This window comes from Sciurus vulgaris, assembly GCF_902686455.1.
Source record: "Sciurus vulgaris genome assembly, chromosome: 13".
NCBI classification, from domain to species: Eukaryota; Metazoa; Chordata; class Mammalia; order Rodentia; family Sciuridae; genus Sciurus; species Sciurus vulgaris.
In genome coordinates, this window is record NC_136474.1 from 52504212 (window position 1) to 52528801 (window position 24590).

A 24590-nucleotide genomic window follows, 5' to 3' on the forward strand; every position below is an offset into this window, starting at 1 on the left:
GAGCAGAACTGCCTGAGTACTTTCACAATTTTCAGTCAGTCACATCTGCTACCATCCCATTGGCCACACCAAGTCACATGGCCAATGGCAGAATCAAGGGAATCTTCCTTCAGTGAGTGGGAACTACAAAATCTTATGACAATCAGGTGTGGATTTCAGGGGTAAAAAGTTGAGGTCATTAATGCAATCAAAACGATCACATTTAACTTCACCTTTTCTCCTAACTAAAAGAGAGATGTTTCTTCTTAACTATATTGGATGAATTTTATATAATTTATATTCCGTTTTATATCCCACACCTCCCTTCTGGATTCCCACCCCCCTTAAATGTCTTCTGTGGATGATAAATTCTCTTGATATTTGTAAACCTGGAAACATTTTATTTTGCCCTCACTTTAAAATTACACTTCAGTTGGGTTTCACATTTAAACTGACTTATTTTTCTCTCAGTATTTAACTATCATATCTTTTATTTTTTCCTATCATGTCTTTTGATGCAGAGAATTCATTTGTCTAAATTTTCTTTCTTTACAGGAAATCTGAGTTACCTTTCAGGTAGGTTTTTAGATTTTTTTCCCTGAACACTAATATGCCTGGGGATGAATTGTACTCATGTATGTATTTTTACTGATTGTGAACTAAAATCTGTGCATTAGTACTTTAGTTGTGTGGGAAATTGTCAGGTTAATATTTGCTTTTCTACCAATCTCTCCATTTTTTTCTGAAGACCCCACATTAAAATTCTGCACTCACTTTCATATCTCCTTATTGTTCCTACACATAAATTTAATGTTTCTTGGTGCTCTAGTATGGGAAAGTTTCTCATACTATTATCTAATTCACAAATTTTCTCTTTAACTGTGTCCAATCTAATTACACCAACTGAGCATATTTTAATGGTTCTATTTTTCACTTAATAGATTTCTAAGTGGACTTTATACATACCTGTTATTTCATTAGCTTTCTGATTTCATATCTATTAGAAGATCTATGTGAATGAATGGATTTCACATGGTGTGAATGCATGTTCTAGTAAATGAGTTTACTGGCATAATTTTGAAAATCTAGCTCATGGGCTTCAAGGTTGTATTTGTTGTCCCCCTGCCCCTTTCCAGTCTTCCACCTTCTGTACTTCCAGATCCTAAATCAAGTGTATAACCAAATCTTTGAGAAAACTTCCTATTCCTCTAATGATTTTAAGAACTTCCTGTTATTCTAATTATACCTAATACCACACTTCAGAGTAGCTTGATTCAGTTCTAGATCGAGACTAAATGTATCTTCTAGCAACACTATGCTCAGCACCCTGAAAACAAGGCCAAAAAAATAGCTTTTTTTTCTTTTTTGAATGCTTCCTGTTAAAAAGAGGAAAAGTGGGAGTCGCATTTTAGCTCCTGCTTGAAACAGACTTTGCTCCAGTGTCTGACTTTGTGTAATATTTTTATTCTCTATTATTCCATGGAAGCCAGTTTCTGAAGTGCCACCACTAGATTCTAAACTAAAACCCAGGAAACCCATGGCTTCAGATTTACTCACAAATATATATTTTTATTACATTTTTGGTCCACAGAGATGTTTAGCCTAGTTGTCTCTAGCTTGATTCTCTGTTTTTAGTTTTTTTCTATTAGTAAGTAGTGGTAGCAGCAACAGTTATGTTTGGAGAGGGTACATCCAAGCATGAAATAAAGCCTTCTTAGTCAAAAAGTCCACATGAAATATTCAATAGACATACACATACCCCAAAACCAATCAAAACACCCATGCACACACTTTCTGGTCTTCAGTGGCTGGCTTTCTTATTCTAATTCCAAAAAAATAAATTAAGTCAAAATGTAAAACACATCTTTAGTGATACTAATGATTAAACATAAACTTATTATCTTCCAATGGACTACTGCAAATTATAGTTCAAAGCCATTTAATCACTGGAACATTTAGGTAGATCTTGTTTCACTAAACCAAAAAGAGTTAAGTGCCAATGATTTGCAGCTTGGAACTCAATTTCTCCTTATGAAAATCCAGTTATAACTTATTAAAACTCAAATCACTTTTTGGGGGGGTGTGGAGGATGAATGACTTTCAGAATAGCCTGAGAGTCGTGAATAAAGAAAAACATTGCTGTGTTTATTTAGAGAGTATTACCCCTTGGAGCCAGCGTTTGCACTAATGCATTTTACATTAGCGTGCCGCATCAGGAAATCCTGACTTTTTGGTGCCAAGGGGGTAATTAATATCAGTTCATGTTTTCAAAATGGTTGTGTTTATGTGGGAATGAGGACTGAGAACTAACATGTAGAGCTTCAAGTATGAAAGCTTGCTGTGAAGTGAGATCTTGGGAAAGAAAGGAATACTGAAATTAATGAACAGGAAATCAGATTTCTTTGGGTAGAATATTAGTACTGAAAAGAAAGTCACAACCACATTCCCTTACTCTTAATTTACTAAGCATTAACAGACGTAATTCCCTAGTATAGGTGTATTGACAGAAAGTTAAAATTTGTGATAGCTATGAATAATATTTTGGTCCACTGATATCAGAGTCCTAAAAATACAAAACTTGGTCATGTGAATAGAATAATATGACACTATTCCAGAATATCCTTTCATTGATAATACTGCTACATCTATAGACATCAAGTTCTTTACATCTGACCCAAGCTAAATAATTAGAGCCACTGTAGGTATAAAATCAAAATGTTTTTGCTACATTTTTTTTCCCTAAAGAAAAGTTGGCACATAATATAGAAGCAAAGTACATGTCAATAACAAAAGCCAGAAAATTAAGCAAACAGCAAGAAACACTCAGGAAAAACAAAAACAAAAACAAAAAACACCCAAGGAATAGACTAAAGTGATAGAAAATAGAGTGAAAAACCTAAAAGATTTTATGAAGTCCTATACAATTTTCTATAAAACAAACAGAAAACATGTCATTTACAAAATTTATAACGAGACAGGTGCCAGTAAGATTATATATATTAGGTGTATTTTACCAATACTTAGCAAAATCTAGTTATTAAACGTGACATCCAATATATTCAAATGATGTAAAGCATGGGATGATCTTAAAATATTAAAAAATTTTGTTTACAGGCTAGGGTTATAGCTCAGTGGTAAAGCACTTACCTAGCACATGTGAGGCACTGTGTTCAATTCTCAGCACTGCAAATAAATAAACGTCCTTCTACAACTAAAAACATATTTTTTAAAAATGTGTTTACTTCATTAGTCAAAAATATGAATCATTATAAAGTATACAACACACATAATACACTTGCCATTTATGAAAAATATGATTCCATACAGAGCATATCATAGGATAGTGTGAACAGGTCATCCACTTCAATGACCCTATATTAGAGGTACAGGCTCTGCTGCTATAACAAATTACTTACTAAGATACAAGTGCTCTCTCTCCCATATCAAAGTCCAACCTGATAAGCAGAAGACTGGTCTTTACAAGACCATTCTGGGGACTTTTGGCTCTATCTACTAGCAATGCCATTTTCTAGAGTATGTCTAATCTGTAAGGCCAAAGTTTCCAACAACATGCCAAGTTCCAGTCCACAGGAAATGAAATACAGCAAATGGATCACACTTTTAAGAACAAGATCTAGAGGCTATACATATAACTTCAGCTTACAAAGCTGCTAAAGAGGATATGAAGTGTCTTGAGGTAGACAGTCACGTACCTACCCAAAATAGACATAGGGTTATTTTTAAAAGAAAGAATAATATGGGGGATTAGTATTCCCTAACAGAGACAAGATTAAAAGAAAAAAAAAAAAAAAACCCTCTCAGAATATTCAGAATTTTTTATTCACCTATTTTAGCATTATTTTTTAAAATGTACTGAAAAACCTCTCAGAACACAGTTAGAGATTACGACCTGAACATAAATGTATTACCCACATATCTTAAGTTTTTAAACTATGGATCTCTCTCAGGAAAACAACGAAAATTTTTAAAGTACACACACTTATCCATATATGTAATGTGTGTACATCTATGTCATAATATATCCACACCTAAGTATGTGTGTTTGTGTTCACACATACAGAGGTTTATGTATGTATGAAACACTCCCCCTTTTGTTTTCAAAAGTTCTCCAGATTAAGCAATAAATTACATGGACACCCTATTTATAGGTTTTTATTTTCAATTAATGAAAATTATATTGTATTATCTGTTTCAGAGATTTGAATTTGTAAACTATAAAACAAGATTTTCTATTGATTCTTTTTCCCTTAGTCACCCAATAGAGATACTTTTGGGCACCTACAGATAATTAATTAGCAAGGTACAAAAAAATTAAAGAACTTCTAAATTTCAGGCAAAAATCTCTAAGAGGTTCTGTTCATTCTATATAAAATACATTTTAATAATTCTTCCTATTAAGAAGGAAGTTACTGTTTAAAAAAACAAAACACCTTGTGGGGGGCAACTCACAACTTTATGGCAATTAAGTAGTTACACTCAAATGAACTTAACTGGTCTTTGAAATGAAATAAATGAAACATGCCTTAATTTTTTTTATATATAAAAGCACCTTGAATCACTAAGAAATATGGCTTTTTCAACAAATAATGTTTAAACAATAGTTATACAGATAGGAAAACAATTAATGCTCTAATTACACCACGTACTTAAATTTTTACAAAAATGGAAGCAAATATGAGAAATATTTTTATAAATTTGAAGGTCAGGGAGATTGCAAATAACATTTTTTACTATATAAAATCTTAAAACTTTGATATAGTAAAAGAAGTGATAACCAGTTTTAAAAATAATAAACAGACAAAAGAGACAAAGGATTAATGTGAGCATACTGAGCCATGAATAGTTTCATAATGAACATGCGTGTGTGTACAAAATTTACTTTTTCTCATCATAATAGAGAAATAGATAAAAGACTTTAAAAGGCCATGAGGAACAAAAAGTGACATTAAGCATTTGAAACAATGCTCAACTCCCAAATAAATCAAATGTAATTATGTTCACAGAACATTTTTTAAAAATCTACTAGAATTATATATACTAAACAGTAAGGATGTACTTTTAGGCTGACACTTCTCAAAATGTGCATAGCATTGCACCTAGCATGTTAGAAATGTACTCTATAGAAATATTCTAAAGGCATACCAAAAACCCATGATAGAAAGTTTATGAAAACTTTGTTTTTGGAGTAGTGAAAAATGTGAGGCAAGTCAGTGCAGTGGCACATGCCTGTAATCCAAGCTACTCAGGAGGTTGAGATGGGAAGATAACAAATCTGAGGTCAGCCTGGGCAACACACAGTAAGACCCTGTGTAAAAAAACAAAAAACAAGAAAAAAAAAAAATATAAGAAATACAGAAATAAGATATTTCTAGGAAAGAAAGAACAAAAGAGAGGGGGAGAGAGAAAGAGAAGTGGGGAGGGGGTAGGGGAAGAAGGGGGAAGGAAAGAAAGAAAAAGGAAGAAAAAAATGTGAGTTACAAAATGGTAAAAAAACTTAATATACGTTGGCTTAAGTGCTTAAAATAAAGTTGGAAAAATGTACCAAATCTTTAATAAATGTAACCTTTAAGGGATGTCATTATGGAAAATGTTCACTTTTTATACTTTTCTATTAATCTAATTTAATATGAATTACTTTTTTAAAATGAAAGGCAGTGGTTTATAAGTATGGATTCTTAAGATGGGTTTCTAAATCAAATGTTAACATGGAAAATGCAGAATTTCAGAATAAAGAGTCCTTATGGTCCAAGGAGGTTTTCTGCTTGTTTGTTTTTTAAAGTATTTATCTTTTAGAGATCCTTACTGAAATATTTAGGGATTAAATAATAAGAGTGTTTGCTTCAATTTGTAGGATCTTTTGTAGACAACAGAAGATTGGCAATGAGTTGCTAATAAGTTGAGTTACTGGAATTTGGGGGTTCATTATACCACTTCAGTGTGTTTGAAAACTCCATTTAAAAACTTAAAATTAGTGCTTGCTTTGGTAGCACATCTATTAATACTAGAATAATACAGAGAAGATCATCGAGACACCTGTGCAAGGATGAGATGCAAATTCATGAAGCATTCTATATGAAAAAAGATTTAAAGCCAAGGTGTGATACCTGAATAAAGCTACAGAATACTAACACAGTCTAACTGAATTAGAACACAATAGTTGAAATGGTTTATCAATAATCACCCCAATCTTTTCTGAGTAACATTTTGCTTCTACAAATTGATGGGATGCTATGATATTTATTCATTATAATACATTTTGATAAAATGAAAGTTTTAGACTATGTAGTCTGTATGGAAATGTTATCATTTGGTAGAAAGCCACTGGTAAAGTTATTCTTTCTACTAGGTATCAAAGGAGTAAGGCAATTTTTGTCACCACCAATTAAAAACTTTTACGAAATAGGACTGTTATAAAACAATTAAACCTTGCAAATGCACCAGTCTCCAGGAAGAAAGTCCTGGAGGAAATTCTGCTTATTAAAATTGCAATTTTAGTTTCCATTAAAAGGAGAATAAGACAACAGAAGATGGGTTGGCAAGACAAATTATTTCTTAATGTCAGTTGAGCTTATTTCAAATGAGATAACGTATCTACACCAGGTTGGGTTCAGTACAATTTTGTCTCTTCAACTCATTTATCTAATTCAGTCATCTTGATTATAGCCTCATGGACTTCATTTTCAGAGAAAGAATTCTGTAACAAACAGCCTACACAACATACTGATTACTGAACAGTTAATTCTAATTAACTTGGGCATGGCAAGAGAATTTTGATAAAGTCTTAGAATACAAATATAGTCTGCTTATACTGGACTAACTTATATAAAAACCCACAGCACAGTCTCCAGACAAAACAAGAGAGTCAAAGAGATCTAATTTAAAGAAACAAATGAGAAAATTAAAATCACAAATAATTTATTCTTCTGTTAGAGTTGATACAGTTTTAAATAGCAACAAAGTACACAGTGGTGGAAAATTGGCACAGAACCTATAAGCATTTCAATCACAATAAGGCTGTCCATGCTTTATCTGCTCAAACTTGATGTTCATTTTCTACTGACAAAGTTGGAAAAAACCTATTCTTACCTTAAAACACACACATTCATATTCTCTCTCTCTCTCTGTCTCTCTCTCTCTCTCACACACACACACACACACACACACACACACATACACACACACAGAAATTCCTCCTTTTGATTACAGTATGTTGAGAACAGTATATTCCGCTTATTCAAATTTATGGCACCCCTTCTGTTTTGTTTCCAGTTAGAAGTGGGAAAAACCAATTCAATTATAAAGAATACATCTAATTCCCTGGGCACAGGCAACTGTGATGAAAATAGCAACTTACCTTTGGGCTAGATATTTTCAGATTATGCTTAAATAACTGTGGTTAGAAATTTCTCAATGCATGCTTTCCAGCCCAATGCAATACCCTTGAATTTAGCTAAAATAATCAGGCACAGGACAATCTCAAATAATGATTAAATATGCCAAGCTTACAGAGATCTAAAATGCAACCTCTATGCTTTTTAATACAGATCAGAAAAACCTCATCAATGAGCATTTTCCTAAATAACTCTGTATTATATTAGTCAACATAAAAATGAGGGGAAATGTCCCTTTATATAAATGGTATTATTTCCAGTTATGAAAGTTAAAATAAAGATTTGGAAAGTGTTCTGAACTATTTTGTTATATAAACCAATTGTCTTTCTAATGTTTAAAAATAAAGTTACTGGATCAATGCTGACTTCTTTGATATCATTTATAAAATGTTTTGATATTACTTTCTAAGTTCCCTGATTACTCAAACAAGGTAAAATTAAAACTTTGTTATTGCTATTTTAGGAGAGGATTACCACTTCATTAACTTGAAACTATTACCAAAGACTCTTCAGATTCAACATAAAGTGACTCTTATTGCCTCATATTTTAAAACAGTATTATAAATGATCTTTATAAAAAAGGTTTTAATTCACAAAACTGGAAGGCTTTTTAAAAAATGTCTCTTTACTCAAAACTGTATCACAGTGCCCTTGATTATCTGACAGATAAAAGGGATTTGAATTTCCTCTATAAGAACATTAACAGTGGACATATGGTGTGCTTTGTCTTTTCCCTCACCTCTATCTTCGTAGAACACCATTTTGAGACCAGCATAGTCAAGCATCTACCACTCTAGTCCACACTGACAGAGGATTTCTGTATTTTGTCCAGTGCGTAGTGTACCGCCTTGCATATTCACCACATGAAATAAACATAATATACAAAATATTGCTGCTGTAAAAAGTGTACATTTCCCTCTTCCCCTTACAAAAAAATCTGTGGAAAAGTATTAAATTCCCTTAACCTTCATAAACATACAAAGCTGTTCACACCTTTCAGTCTGTAACAGTCCATTTGAAACACAGTTTGGAAAAATCACTGCAAATTGGTTATGTCATTGCATTTTCTGTCCAATGTTGCCATCTAGAGTAGAAACGTGAAATTGAATATTTTTGAGCTACTAAAGCCTTTTACAACTAAACCACAAAGGCTGCTTAATGATGAAACAGTCACTTATCCATAAGGTTTTTCCAAAAACTAGATGGAATGGAAGGAACTCTTCACAGGTAGGTGTCCACAGTGCTGAGGTGACAATATGGCTGCTAATAGATACTGGCTATTGGAATGTAAGTACTTTTTCACTGCTGGTAATTTCCATACTGTCCCTAAAAGATAAATTAAAAACAAAATAATTAGATAACAGTTTGACCTAAATTCATTTAGCACAGGTAATTACAGACAGACAATTTTTATGTTGTCAGAGTACTGCCAACAAACAAAATAGTTATATATTAGGTACACAGTATCCCTCTAATTTCTCCTGATATTATATTCAATAGCAAATGAATTTCACAGTCCAAAATACCCAAGGGATTAGCAAATGAGACTAGAATAGTAGCTGTAACATAGTGGGAGTTTAAATGTTTAGCAAATTTTGTTTAATTGAACTGAATAGTGATACGTGAAAAGTTCTAGTTCTATACTCTGATGTGGCAAATATTAGTGTATAAATAATACATTAATATGCCAACCTTGTGAGTGTACAGCTTGTTATAACCACTAATACAAATCAACACCAAGAGTATTTGAGGTAAATGGCAAGTAAGAAGGGAAAGTTATCTGAGAGATAAAAGGTAAAGAACCTTCTATCAAACTAAAGAATTTAGGCCCTTTCCCCAAGGCCATCAAAGGGTCAGCAGAGGTATTCAGATAGGCAGCTGCGACCTAAAAATCAAGGACAATTTTGTTTTGTTTATGTAGTTGTTGTTGTTTAGTTTTTGTTTTGGGATTGAACCCAGGGGTGCCTAACAACACTGAACCACATGCCCCATCAGCCCCCCAACTTTTTTTTTTTTTTTTTAGTTATAGATGAACACAATATCTTCATTTTTTATTTGTTTTTATGTGGTGCTGAGGATCAAATACAGTGCCTCACATGTGAGGGGCAAACACTACCACTGAGCTACAGCCCCAGCACTTGTGTGTTTTTTTTGAGACAGGGTCTCAGCTAAGTTGTTTAGGCTGGCTTTGAACCTGTGATCCCTCAGCCTCAGCCTCAGTCTCCCAAGTCACTGGAACTGTAGATAGATGCTACCTAGTTTTTGTAATTTTTAATAAGATAGACTTGCAGACTTGGAGGGTGGCAGAATGGCAGAGAAAAAGAATACACATGAAAAGGACATGATGAAGTAGCAAAATTCTGCAAGTAAGGTAAAAATATCCACTAGATACCTGTTAAGGTTAGTTTGAGAAGGAATTCCTTTTTCTCTCAAAAAACAGGACAGGGGCTGGGATTGTGGCTCAGTGGTAGAGTGCTTGCTTAGCATGCATGAGGCACTGGGTTCAACCACATATAAATAAATGAATAAAATAAAGGTCTATCAACATCTAAAAATTTTTTTTAAAAAAACAGGACATACTAGAAAATACATACTTTATTAAAAATATTCTTAAATGTGTTTAAAATAGATATTCATAAAAGCACCTATTTTCCAAAAACAGTACTCACTGGAAGTCTGCATTACTTCCCTTGGCTAAACTTCTTCCTATAAGTCACACAGATGTGACTCAAGAAAATATGCAAGTGATGAAATACTTCTGTACGATAACAGCACCCTGAAAATTTGTACTTCCACAGAAGCAGATATAAATACTCGATAACTGTTAAATGTCACCACGTATAAAACGGACTACTTACTCTAAATACTATGTACTCTACATAATTATGTTCAGCCAAATTTAAAGTCACTGTTCATACTGAATTGCTTATAGGCAAAATTATATTTTAGATTTGCTTTACTCTGAAAAGAAAAAAAAATGATGTGGGAAGTAAGACAGAATAGCACTGGCAAATGTTGATAACTGCTGAAGTTGCAAAATAGTTTTATATATGGCCATTTATTATACTACTCATTTTAAATTTAAGATTTCTATATTAAAAAGTTTAAAATAAGAAAATAAAGGTTAAGGGGTCGGGTTTGTGGCTCGGTGGTAGAGCACTTGCCTAGCATGTGTGAGGCACTGGGTTTGATTCTCAGCACCACATATAAATAAATAAAATAAAAGTTCACTGACAACTAAAAAAAAAATTAAAAAATAAAATAAAGCTTAAGGGGTTAGGGTTGTGTCTCAGTGGTAGAGTGCTTGCCTAGCAGTGTAAGGCCCTGGGTTTGATCCTCAATACCACATAAAAAGTAAATAAATAAAATAAAGGCATTGTGTCCATCTACAACTAAAAATGACTTTTAAAAAGGGTTAATTCTTAGCACACTGTAGCTTACTAATCCATTGTCACATTACCTAAATACTAAAGCTGAAAAGTTCTAACTCTGTTGCTAACTTTATATCTGAGTCTAAAACAACTCTGAAATTGTGTATCCACCCCAAGAGATGGGAGAGTATCATCTACCTCTTTAGATCACAATTTCCTTTGTGTTATGGGCTACATTAATTCCTACCTGATTTGTCTGTTATGATACAAAAATAAGAAAGGACATGAGAAAGGGCTTTTAGAATTATAAATCAGCAGGATAATGTGACCCTTGCCTGTAGTCCCAGTTACTTGAATGGCTGAGTCAGGAGGATTACTTGAGCCCAGGAGTTCAAGGACAATCTGAGTAACAGGATGAAACCCCCGTTTCAAAGAGGAAAAAAAAAATTATAAAACAGTGAGTTTCAATGCTGGAGGAAAATGCTTCCTTAGTGAATGTGTGAAATGAGATGTTAATGATGAAAGTTAGTTACCGAAATTAATGACATGAAAGCAGAAGAGAGGCTAAGAACTGCTATACTACAGAAATATGAGCTATAACTTATCTACTACATTATGAGCTACTTGAGGACAGGGAGCATATCTTATCCATCTTCATGCCCCAAGTATTTAAGCGTCCCTCACAAGTAAGACATTTTCAGTAATATACGCCAAATAAATTATATCTAAGTAATTATAAACATTTACAGAACACATTGTTCATCACCATAATAAAGTTAAAAATGGAGAAGGAGGACTCTGAAATGGATAATTGAAGTATAATTATAGAACAGAAGATTAATTTATAAAAGTTCAGATAGGAAAAGATTAGCATAGACTAAAACAATTAAAAAAAAAAAAAACAATTAGAAAAATATTTCAGAGAATGTGGGAGCCTTACAAAAACACTAAGATTTGGAGAGTAGAGAACAGGGAGCAATTCTAATAGAAGGAATAACTAACACAAAGTCAGGGAGGAAAAAAATATATACCGTGCTTAGGGAAGTAGGAAGAAAGAATACAATAACAAGCAACAGAAACTAATGATTATTTTGTAAGACAGCTGAGAATATCAAGTTAACCCTTAAGGCACCTGAATAACCAAGACCTTACCATGTGTCAGACATGTAGTAAGTCCTTTGTGGCTACCTAACACCTTCACAGCAAATATTATATCCATATTATAGATGAAGAAATCGAGGTACTCAAAGTTTAAATAACTTGACCACACTCAACCATATTGCTAGTGCCAACCAAATCACAATCAAGCCTAAAAAAGTATAACTATGTATCTGACACCAGTAGCAAATTCTAGGCAGTATAATGGGTTGTAAAAACAGGTTTTAGAGACAGAAGTCAATTTCTAGTAATAACCTTCACCACTTAACAGTTTTTGAACCTTGGACAAGAAATTATCTAAATTCCCTTGAGTCACAATTTTTTTATGTGACAAGGGTGATTATAATCCCTACTTCAAAAGTTATCCAATAAGAAAATCCCATGAAAATGTTTTGCAAACTACTCAAGTACTAATATTAGCGGCAACAGTGGTAGAATCCCCCCTTGTGCACAGAGGATACATTGCAAGACCCTCAATGGATGCCTAAAAATGCAGATAGTACCAAACCCTACATATACTACTTTCTTCTTACACAGACATACCTATGGAAAAGCTTAATTTATTATGCAGAGCAAAAGATTAATAACCATATAACAATTATAACACACTGTAATAAAAGTTATGTGAATATGATCTCTCTCTCTCTCAAAAAAGGTAAGACATAATATTTTAAGACTGTGGCTAACAGCCGATAACTGAAACCGAAGAAATCAAGGCCAGTGTAGGAGGACCACAGTATAGTAAACTGAGCATGAGTTTTTGTCACTCAGAAGTTGTCATCCAGCCTCATCACTTCTTAGCTCTGTTATCTCGAGTAAATCAATCAAATTCTCCAAGTCTGTTTCTCTTGCTTTCTTCAATATTTTCAAAATTCCATTAACTAGCATGTCAAAAATTAATGAGAAAGAAAACAAAAATATAGTATGAAAGAGCCTGCCATGATGAATGAAGGTAAGATGATAAAGGTCTAAACCAAGATAAAGCAGAAGATTAGAAGTGGATGAATTCAAGAACTTTTCAGAAAGGAGAATCAGGAAAATTTGGTCACTTATCAGATATGGGGAGGGAAGGAAGGGAGACTTAAATATTAAATACAATACTTGGCATTCTAGCTTGGTGACAGTACCCCTCTCTGAAAAGAATACTGAGGAAGGAATAAGTCTGGGTGGAAAAAAACTATTGAGTTTGTTTTGGTTATACTGAATTAATAGACATATGATACACCTAAGTGGAGATGTTCAGTAGGCATCAGATTTTCAAAAGAGTAATTCAGACTAGAAATAGAGATTGGGGAGTTAATTGCATAATAAATTGAAATTAAATGTGAAAAAAAAAAAGAAAAAAAGATTGCTTAGTGAGAGGCAATGAATAAGAAAAGTTCCTGAGCTACAAAACTGAACAACAACCATCTTTAATTTCCTTCATTTAACTTACCTAATCACTCAAAAGTCCAACAGTTCTTCACAATAATTTTTACAGGACTCCTCTCTATTCTTGTGATTTACATTCAAATCTAGAAAGTAATGACCTTAATGCATTTACTTATACTTTGTTCACTAATATTTATTGACTGTGTTCTGTCTACTAGGTAATGAAGACTCAACAATAATACAAACACATTGATGGCTTTAAAGAACTTACATTATGGGAAGTAAAATGTGACAATAAACAAAAACTAAATAATCCATCAACTGGAGACAAATGTTAAGCTGAAAAATTAAAAGTATTTTTTTCTGGTCAAGATGGATTTATCTTCTAGCCTAAAGCAACAACGACAAATATATAAAAATATGAAACAACAATATTCAGTACACTGGACAGAGACAACAAGGAACAACAATCCTGAGATATAGAAAACAAATAAGATGAGCCCTCTGTACCACAGCTTATTGTCTTGAGAATGTCCAGGCTGTAGTGGATGGACGGAAACTGAGGCTGAGTCTGCCAGATGCTCTGAATTAAGGAGATAAAACTTAGAGTCTGGAGAAAAAACGGGTAACTAGAGTTAGTAGAACAGTACTAGAGGAGAAAGATCTGCATAGAAAGAGCTATGGAAAGAATCCTTGAGCACGCAGCAGAGCACTGATACACAAATGAGTAAGAAAAATACCCAGGGTTAAGTAAGGAAAGAAACACACAAAAGAATTATAAGAAACAATATCTGATACTCACATAGGGACAGAAATGGGACTTATTTTCTTTTGCCAGCCAGAGTGAAAAAGTCTTCATTCCAAGGTCACTAGGTAGAATACTCAAAAGGCTTTTACCTTTAAAGTTGGAAACATTTAGACTAAGACTGGATACTGCACTGGTCCTGCCTAAAAAAATTTTTAAAGGAAACCTGAAAAGACCAAAGCGTTTCTAACTTCTTAAACCAAATCTCAAACAAAGTTCAAGAATATTTCTAGCAATACAAATATATCTATCCCCCAACAATGTAATAGTCATAATGTACAGAATTTAATCAAATAGTATCAAACATATAAAGGAGAAAAATGTGATCCACAATGAAGAGGAAACAAAATCAATTCATCGAAACTGACCCAGAAATGACAAGAATTAACAGAAAAGATATTAAAAGATACATTTTTCTTTAATATGTTCAAAAATTTTAAGGAGACATGAAAGATATAAAAAGAACCAATCAAACTTCAAGAGGTGCAAATTATTATGACAGATGAAAAAAAATCTTGGGAAAGATTAAATATGGAAGAGACAATAAAGAAAAGATCAGAAAACTTTAAGATATAGCAAAACCCAAAATAAAACAGAAAGAAAAAAATCAAAAACAGAGGATCAGTGACCTTTGGGACAACTTCAGACAGCTATATATATGGTGTTATAGCTATATATATGGTGTTATAGAGAGAAAGGAGTATAGGGCAGAGATAGGAATAATATTTCACCAAAAATTTTTCATGTTTGGTAGAAATCAAAAAGCTATACGCCCAAGAAGCTCAACAAATCCTAAGCTTTAGAAACACGAAGAAATCTATACAAGGAATTATCCAGTTACAATGTGCAGAAAAGAAACATTTTTCACACAATTTCATAAAGGAAAAAACCTTATAAGCAGCTGGAGGGAAAAGACACAGTAAAACAAAGAATGATAGCAAATGTATCCTTGGAAACAATGTAAAGAAGATGACAGTAGAGAAACATTTTTAAAGTACTAAAAGAAAAAAAAAACCTGTCAACCTAGAATTCTATAACCACAGATGATATCTTTCAAAAATGAAGGTAAAATAAATACTTTTTTAAATGTACAAAAGCTGCAAGAATTTATCACCAGATGATGTCTACATCATGAAATGGTAAAGGCAGTTCTTCAGGCAAAAGAAAAATGGTAGAAATATGGATGTACACACAGGAAGGAAAAAACACCAGAACTATGTAGGTAAGATGTAGATGTAAGATTTTTTCTTTTATTCTTTAAATAACCTTAAAGGATGAGTTTTTAAAGTAAATCCCATATAGTATAGGGTATATAATATTTGTATAAGTAAAATTTGTAACACCAACATGAAGGTTGAGAAAAAAGAAAAAAAAAAGTAAGCTAATCGAAGGCTCTTATGTCACAAATTAAAGTGGTTTAATTTCACTTCAAGTGACTGCCTGGACAAACACTGAAAATCATATGCTAAAAATAAAAAAAAACTAGTACAAAATATCACATATTGAATGATTCATTTTATCTAAAAGGTATAGAATAAGCAAATCCAAAAAGAAAGAAAGTAAAGTAGCTATTGCCTGAGGGTGAGTGTTTAGAGGGAAATGAGTGGCTCCTAATAAGTACAGTTTCTTTCTTAGGTGGCAAAATGTCTAAACTGAAAATAGTGGTGATGGCTGTACACCTTTGTGGATATACGATAACACATGGAATAGTACACTTTAAAATGGTGACTTGTACGATATGTAAATATATCTAAGTAAAGCTTATTCTTTAAAAACAGGGAAAAAATCAAAATAATACAGAAAAATAAAATAAAAATCAGATGTGACAAATAGGGAAAAACAAGATACTTAGTCATACCCATGATGTTAAATAAATTCATCAGGAAAACTAAAAATCCTAAAAATTTATGAGCCTTAAAAATGTAGTGCCAAAATTCATGAAGCAAAAATGGACAATGCTAAAAGAGAAATAGAAAAATGTATCACTACAGAAAAATATTTAATAATCCTTTCTCAATAATTAATATAATATGTAAAAAAAAATTAGCTAAGATCTATAAGACTTAAACAATACTACAGCCAGGTGTGGTGGTGCATGCCTATAATCCTAGCTATGGGACACTGAGGCAGGAAGATCACAAATTTGACCCTGATTCAAAAAAAAAAAGTGGGAGTTGAGAGTAGGGATGCTGCTCAGTGGTAGAGTATCCCTGTGTTCAATCCCCAGTACCAAAACAAAATGAAACGAACAACACCATCAACCAACCTGATCTTTATAGAATACCCTTGTAGACCATATTCTGGAACATAAAACAGATCTCAATAAACACAAAAGAATTCAAGCCATAACAAGTATGTTCTATTATAATGACAAAATTAAATTAGAAATCAATAATAAAAAAAATCTGAAAAATCTCCAAATATTTGAAAATGAAGTCATATACTTCTAAATGACTCAGATCAAAAAAGAAATCAAACATGAAATCAGTTTAAACTTACTGAAAATGAGAATGGATCATATAAAAACTGTAGAATGCAAATTGAGAACACTTATGTAGAAATAAACGCCTAGATTAGAAAGGTCCTAAATCAATGAAGTTGAAACTCCCATCTTAAGAAAGTAGGAAAAGAAAAGCAAATGAAATCAAAGTAGAAGTAATGAAAGATCTAGCAGAAAGAAATCGAAAACAGAAGAGTAAATGGGCAAAAGAAAATAAAACCAATAGCTAACTCTTAGAAGAGAAAAATCAATGATATAGTTAAAATCACCCAGATGAGGTAAAAAGAAAAGATAAAAATTATCAATATCAGAAATAGAGATGTAATATCACTACAGATTCTAAAGTTATACAAAGAAATTATTCAACAGTAGAGATAAATGAACAAATTTCTAGAAGAAAGTTACCTAAGGAGAAATAGAAAACCTAAACACTCCCAAAATTAATAAAGAAATTAAATTTGTAATTTAAAACTCTTTAACAAAGAAACTCCAAGCCCAAATCATGGGTGAATTGTCCTAAATAGTCTAAAAAAATATAACTAATTTTATGCCAATTCTGTAAGAAAAATGAAGGGGAAATTTTTCCCAAATCACTCTCTGAGGCTAATAGTAGACCTTGATCACAAAACTAGACAAAGACATTAGAAAGAAAACTTTAGTATTCCTCATGAAAACAGAAAAATTATAAACCAAATTTTAGCTAATCAAATCCAATATATAAAAGGATAACACTAAATAAGGATGACGACTAAATAGGAGTATATCCCAAATAGGAAAGTTAATTTAAAATTTAACGATCAAACAATGTTATACAATGTATTAACAAATTAAAAAAAGAAAACACAAAATCCCCCAATAGGTAAGGAAAAATCATTTGACAAAACTCAAGCATTCATTCCTGATAAAAATGTTCAGGACATGACAAATACCTGACAAAAGATATCTACTAAAAAAAAAAAAAAAAAAAAAAGCCTTATGTAGAATGAAGAAGAATGAAAGAACTGATCACCTCCCCACTGAGATCAAAAACAAGACAAAAAAATGTCCACTCTAAATATCTTTATTTAACATTGTACTGAAGATTATAGTTGAGGCAGGGAATATGGGAGGGCTGGGAGGGGCAGCAATCAGATTGGAAAGAAAAAAGTAAGATGGTCTTAATTTGAAGACAATATGATTTCTATGTAGAAAATGTGATATAATCTACCAAAAACAACTAGATATAATAAATGACACTAATAAGGTTACAGTTTGGATAAAATATCAATATACAAAATAAATTATGTTTGTATATACTACCAACCTACTGGAAATTGAAGTTTTTTAAAAATTTACAACAGCATCAAAAATATAAAATATTCATGGGATAAATCTGACAAAAGCTATGTTAAGATCTATACCCTGAAAACAACATAGTTCACTGAAAAACTACTTTTTTAAAGGAATATATGCTATTTTCATAGGTTGAAAGACTCACTGATATCATGTCAATTTTCCCCAAATTATATACAGATTCAAGGCCATTCCAATCAAAATGCAAGCAGGCTTTTATGTAGAAATTAACAAATTGTTTATAAAATTCATATGGAAATACAAAGAATCTACAGTGATGAAACAACTTTGATAAAAGAACAAAGTCTGAAAACTAGCACTACCTGATTTCAAGACTTATCACAAAACTGTGACAATGAAGACAGTATGGCACTGAAATGAAAATAGATCAAGAAAACATAATACAGTCCAGAAATAGACATGTTTATGGATAATTGATTTTCAGCAAAAGTAAAAGGATAACTCAGTAAAGAGTCTTCAACAGCTGAGAACATTAGCTATGCAGAAAACACACAAACGTCAATTAATATTCTGTTATATCAATAAATTAACTCAAACTGGATCATAGACTTAAAGGTAAAATCTAAAAATATACAACACCAAGAAGCATTAAGAGAAGCAAGTGGGGAGCTAATAAAAGAAATGACACAGGTGGATTCCAAATCTTACTAGGTCAAGGCAAATTTTTGAGCAATAAACATGAGGGAGAAATACCTCTGCTAAGTGTGCCTGAGGGTAAAAAAGAGAGAAAGAGAGAAAATGAGAATATTCCATTGCCATATTTCAAGATGTGTTTTACGTATTAGAGTAACTGATAAACTATGCTAGCATTCTATAAAAAAAGACTTAAAAGTAACGAGGGAAGGAAATATGAACTTTCAAGCGAAAAATATTTAACTCAATCAACAATGAACAAACAAGGTGACTATTCCACAGCTGGCCCAATACTTACCTGGTCATATCCATAAGGCCTCTGCTGGGGTGGTTGGGGTGGTCCAGGCTGTGTTGGTCTATATCCCCCATACTGCTGACCTTGTCCCTGTGGATAGTTAGGATACTGAGGACCTGGACCACCCTGTGAAGGACCTACAAAATAATTAACAAAGAAAAGTCCAGGTAAAAATATAGTAAGTTCCTAGAACATAAGAAGGGTTTAAAATTAGATGTTACTATATTTTTATAATCTAAGCTACAAAAGACAGTTTGGTACCATAATTTTCCAAAATGTCTTGTGAAATAAATTTCAATGGTTGAAAGAGTGAAAATACTCTAATGCTGTTTCAGTGCAACTATTGTGTTATGTCCTAGATATTACTAAATGTATAAATTAAAATGGGGAAGACTCAGGGAATTATAAAGTATAATAACAAAATTAATTTGCACACTGGAAATTTATAATTTGTGACTGGAAATTTAACTGATACAAACAAGAAACAAAAGAAAAAGATGTAGATTCAAGGAAAAATGATGAAATAATTTCTGAATACAGACTGATCACTGATGATATTTATAACTGTAAGACTCCAGATTAACATTTGCAATCACCAAAGGAATCCTATGGCTATACTCTATATTAATAAATTTATTATGACAGTATTTTAAAATAAAAACTAAAGATCTGAAAAGCAACAGGTTGCATGTGAAAATTTGATTCAGAACTAGTATATATACACAATGGAGTTCTACTCAGCCATAAAGAAGAATGAAATAATGGTATTTGCTAGTAAATGGATGGAAATGGAGGAAACCATGCTAGATTTAAAAATAAGCCAGATTCAGATAATCAAAAGCCAAATATTTTCTCTCATATGTGAAAGCTAGGGTAAAATAAGGGAAAGAAGGTGGCAGAGAAGGAAATTGGGTATCAGAAAGATATATGGTAGATCAGTAGAGTAGAAGGGAAACAAGAGGGAGGGAGAAAAGAAGGGAAAGGGATAGAAATATGGAATGAATTTAACAATAGCCTGTTACATACATGTATAAATATACCAAAAAGAATTTTGCCTGTGTATATATATAGAAAATATCAATCAAAAATACATAAATAAAGGAGTGAAAGGAAGAAAACAGAGGAAAGAGAGAATAGGGGGAGGGAAATGGAAAGGGAAGAAATGGAGAATGAAATAAAAATCCTTGCATGTCTTATCTGGTCAAAATGAACCTAAATATTATGCATAATATTAATGCCCTAATTAAAAAAAAAAAAAAAGCTTATCTAAGAATCAATCACCTTTAACACTTAACCCACGAAAAATGATTTCAAGTTCCAGAGATGGCAAGGGACTGATTTGGTGTGCTAAACAAATACGTCTATTTTAGAAATTCTACTATTATCTACTGTAAAGAATGCTTTATAAAGCATAAGCTTTGACACTTAAATGTTTACTGCCAGTCATTCAAAACCAGTCATAAAAACAATGACTATAGAATTCCATCATCTATTATTTATTTACTATATAGTCATTTATTAAAATTCTAAATTTTCTATTAAATTAACATTTCTTTAACCCTCTCTAAGCAATTGTTTTTCTTATGTCACCTGACTTAGCCACATCACATTTGTTCTTTTGCAAAAGCAATAAAATCAGAATATTCTATTTACTCCAAATACAAACACTAAATAGTAATGAAGGGGATGGGTAAGCAAGTTCCTTTGTTTGTTTGTTGTCATTTTGTTTGTTTTGTATTGGGGACTGAACCCAGGGTGTCTTTACTACTGAGCTACATCCCAGTCCTTTTTATTTTTTATTTTGAGACAGGGTCTTGCTAAGTTGCTGAGGTTGATCTTGAACTTACAATCCTCCTGCTTTAGCCTCCTGAGTTGCTGGAATTATAGGTTTGAGTCATCCTATGCAGCTGCTTTGTTAAATAAAAATAATAAAGCCATGGACTATTTCTAAAGACATATCTAGAATCAAGGAGCCATGGACTATTTCTAAAGACATATCTAGAATCAAGGAATCATGACTTCTCTTCTTTGGGAATATATCTGACTCCCAGTATCAGTTCTAATGTTTATGTTGAAGAGGCAAGAGAATTTCATCCTGACCCTGAATTTTTAGATTTTTTTTTTTTTATAATAGGCAGACAAAGATGCCCACAGAAAAGCAAAGCTTAAATCAATTACTACAAACAGTAAGTTATTACTGATGTGAAAAAAGAGATCAAGTTAGCAAGAGGTGGTACCAGTATTAATAAGCAGCTACTACCATGTCATTAAACCTTATTTTCCAACATGAGTATAGTAGCCTGAAACTGAAAACTGAGACAGCAAGTGCTCATCATTTAATGGTACTTATTTACTTATTTTTGGTAACAAGAATTGAACCCAGAGAAGCTTAACTACTTCAAAGCCACATTCCCAGTCCCCTTTTCTCCTATATTATTTTGAGACAGGGTCTTGCTAAGCTGTTGAGGCTGACTTTGAATTCTCTATCCTCCTGCCTCACCCACCAAGCTGCTGGGATTATAGGCATGTGCTACCACGCCCAACTCAATGTAAACCTATGAATTTTAAAAAATAATTCCTATAAAACTAAATGTTAAATATCCACTTTCATATTTCAAAACATTAATCATCATATTTTGGGGTAGGAGAGGAATAAAATTGATAGAAGTTATTACCATAGCCCTGCTGCTGTCCTGGATAGCCCTGCTGCCCTGGGTACTGCTGCTGCTGGGGGGGATATCCTTGTTGTGGAGGGGGTCCCTGGTAAGCATCCTGTTGTTGGCCATATTGTGAATTTCCTATAGGATAATTGAAGAGGAAAAAAAACACTGAGAAGTTTGCTTACTTAACTTTTTCCCTCTAAGATGCATAGCCAACAACACAAGAACAAAATAAAATGCCATATTGATTTTTAAAAGTTAACAAAACAAAGAAAAAACTCAAACCAAACAGAAGGATTTCGGCCAAACAAACTGCAGTTAAAGCCAATTTTGCAAGGTTGAACTGCAGCATTTTCAGCGTCTCTGCCATACGAGCATTACATTTACTGGAACATCACAGTCATAAGATCATGACTATGCTAAATAAAATAAAAAAGACAAAATTAAAGACAGCTACAAGAGCACACACTAGCTACACAAAATCAGCAAGCTGTTTCCTAAAGGCACTATACTTATATGTAAAATTATACATATGTAAACACACACGAGGAAAAAAAATTGGACTGATGGATTTATGTTCAAATAGAAAATTTCCACTGAGGAAAAAATTATTTTTAAATGTTTTAGTCTTTTTATTGTTGTTAGAAATGGCAAGTCATGGTTATACATTTTAAATATTTGTAAGGAAATTATTTTGATTGTTTTGGGCTCCCTGTAACTTTTAAGACAGCCAGCAACTAGTATTCTACAAGAGCTTTGCATGGGTAGAAGTTGTCTTATGCAAGAATTTTCATTCCTGTAGAAGGGGATATATATGTATGTGTGTGAAGGTATATAGATACCTCCTTCGTAGTAATGTTGTGAGGAATCCTCATAAGGCCTATCGTAGCCTTGTTCAGGATACGACGGTTGCTGATAACCGTAATCATTATGACCTACATCAATTCGACAAGAGACAGGAAGAAACGTTAATGGCCACTGAGTGAAAACCCTAAAAATATTTAAACTTTCAGATAAAATTGAAAAAAAGAAAAAGAAATGGAAATACATAAAAAATAATTTCAATTGCATTAGCCAAATATTTACCAATGTGACTGTTTTCATATTGAGATAACGTGCAACTTTTTTAAAGCAAAAAAGCAGTTGTTCTAGAAACATTACACTTATATATAGACTTGACTCTGACATTCCTCATTGAGGAAGGAAAAACTTTATCTTCTTTTAAAAAAAAGAGAGAGAATGAAAGCATTTAGGCCTTTCACATGTAAATAACCTGAATTAAATTAGAATGAACAAAAGAAGCAATTATCATATTTTGTCAAACACCTGTTCTGCTGGTCTCCAATTCCACAGCATATGCTAAAAACAATGCAAAATATAAAAGAGCTCCATAACTTTTTTCCCCTGAAAGAAACTAAAACAATTTTTCACAATCTTAACATTTTCTCACATAATCTCAAAGTGTTTTCAGGTACAAAAATATATTTAATAATGCTGCCACTTTAGAAGTATTTAGAAAATATTTTTGGAGTATCATAAACATATACCTTCTTAAAATTAATAGTGTTAAATGCTAGAGTACACCTTTGGTTTTATGAAAATAACTGGATTCTATTTTTATCCTTTTAAATAAATTTCACTGATTACAGGAAAAAACCTTTCAAAAGTTGCTAAAATATGAACTAAATTTTACAAGAACGCCTAATTACAGAAGGAGGAATACCGTTAATGAATAAATATTATACTAGGTGCGCTAACATGTGAATATTCCCAAGCCAATACATAAATATATGGCAAACTGTCCTACAGGCTTTGTATATCCAGTGGCCTGTTTTTGTAAAAAAAGTTTTATTTTAATATAGTCACGTCCATTCATTTAATATTATGTCAAACTGCTTTTATGCTACAGTAAGAATACAGTGGTTGAGACCAAGACCATATATCCTAAAAACACTAAAAACAATTACTATCTGGCCCTTTGTATAGAAAAAGCTTGCCAACTCATCATCTACATAAGTATCTGGACATGGGGAAAAAAATATCTAGTGCTATTTAAGAAAATAACTGTTGCTATAAGTGGAATATTTATGTACATATCAAGACATGTTTATATACATTATTGTAAAAATGATACTGTGCAAATAAAAAATCCAATGATATAATAAAACAAAGTACAATAACCTTAAGGTTTTGATATTTACAAAAACATACCTATTCTGAATAGGCAGATGATATTTATAACAAGGCAAATTTCACATTTCAGGAAATATTTAGGATCCAAAAAAATAAGCTCAACTAAATTATTTAAAAATAAAACAAGTAAAATAATCATTTATTTCAACAGATTTCTTAATAAATATAACAAAGTAATTTCAACTCCTTAAAATACCTATAGTCTATAATAAACTTACTAAAATTTTTTTTAAAAAACTTAATACCATGTGTACATATGAAATGAAAAAAAAAGTCAACATTCTAAATAATTCATGGCAAGAAAATCTGAGATCAAACAATACATCATTCTGTAACCAGGAATAATCCATATATGTCATTAACACTAATAAACACTTCATGATTTAAAATTTAATAGATATTTGTTCTTTCTGTACAGTCAGAGCCTCTGCAGTAAAAATCAGTGTCTTTAATGTACCAATGTACCTTTCTTTATATTCATACAAGTTTCACTAACTGTAGGAAATAAAATTTCAAGTTGCTAAAATCTGAACTAAATTTTACAATGCCTAATACAGAAGGAAGAATATAGTTAATTATACTCAGTGCTCTAACATTTGAATACTCCCAAACCACTTCATAATTATTTTATAGGTGAAATAATTTTTCAAATATACCAAATTATATCTTCTTGCTAGCTTACATTAGTATCTAGTCAATAGCTCCTAACACTTTAGCCTTAAAATTCTTAGTTTCTCTGCTAAGTAACTTAAATATGCCAAAGGAGTTTATTATAAATGAATCTTCTGGCAAATCACTTCATAATAAAATCACTTTATAATATAACTATATCCTAACTTATCACCTCTACGGATTTGGAT

The 24590-nt window shown here is 32.1% G+C and overlaps 1 protein-coding gene across 3 annotated transcripts in view; it reads right to left on the bottom strand.

Moving 5' to 3' along the window:
• Positions 1-6898: 6898 nt before the first annotated feature.
• Positions 6899-24590, bottom strand: part of SS18 (SS18 subunit of BAF chromatin remodeling complex) — a 77895-nt gene continuing 60203 nt past the window's right edge. The window contains exons 8-11 of one of the 3 annotated variants that reach the window (XM_079109413.1): positions 22380-22472; positions 21553-21675; positions 18881-19014; positions 6899-8717 (exon numbers count right to left, since the gene is read on the bottom strand). In XM_079109413.1, the coding sequence (XP_078965539.1) occupies positions 8691-8717; positions 18881-19014; positions 21553-21675; positions 22380-22472 (377 nt within the window). In that variant the 3' untranslated portion in view covers positions 6899-8690. Of the gene's footprint in view, positions 8718-18880; positions 19015-21552; positions 22473-24590 lie in introns of those variants that run through there. The other 2 variants (XM_079109414.1, XR_013758910.1) reach the window with 2 other exon arrangements.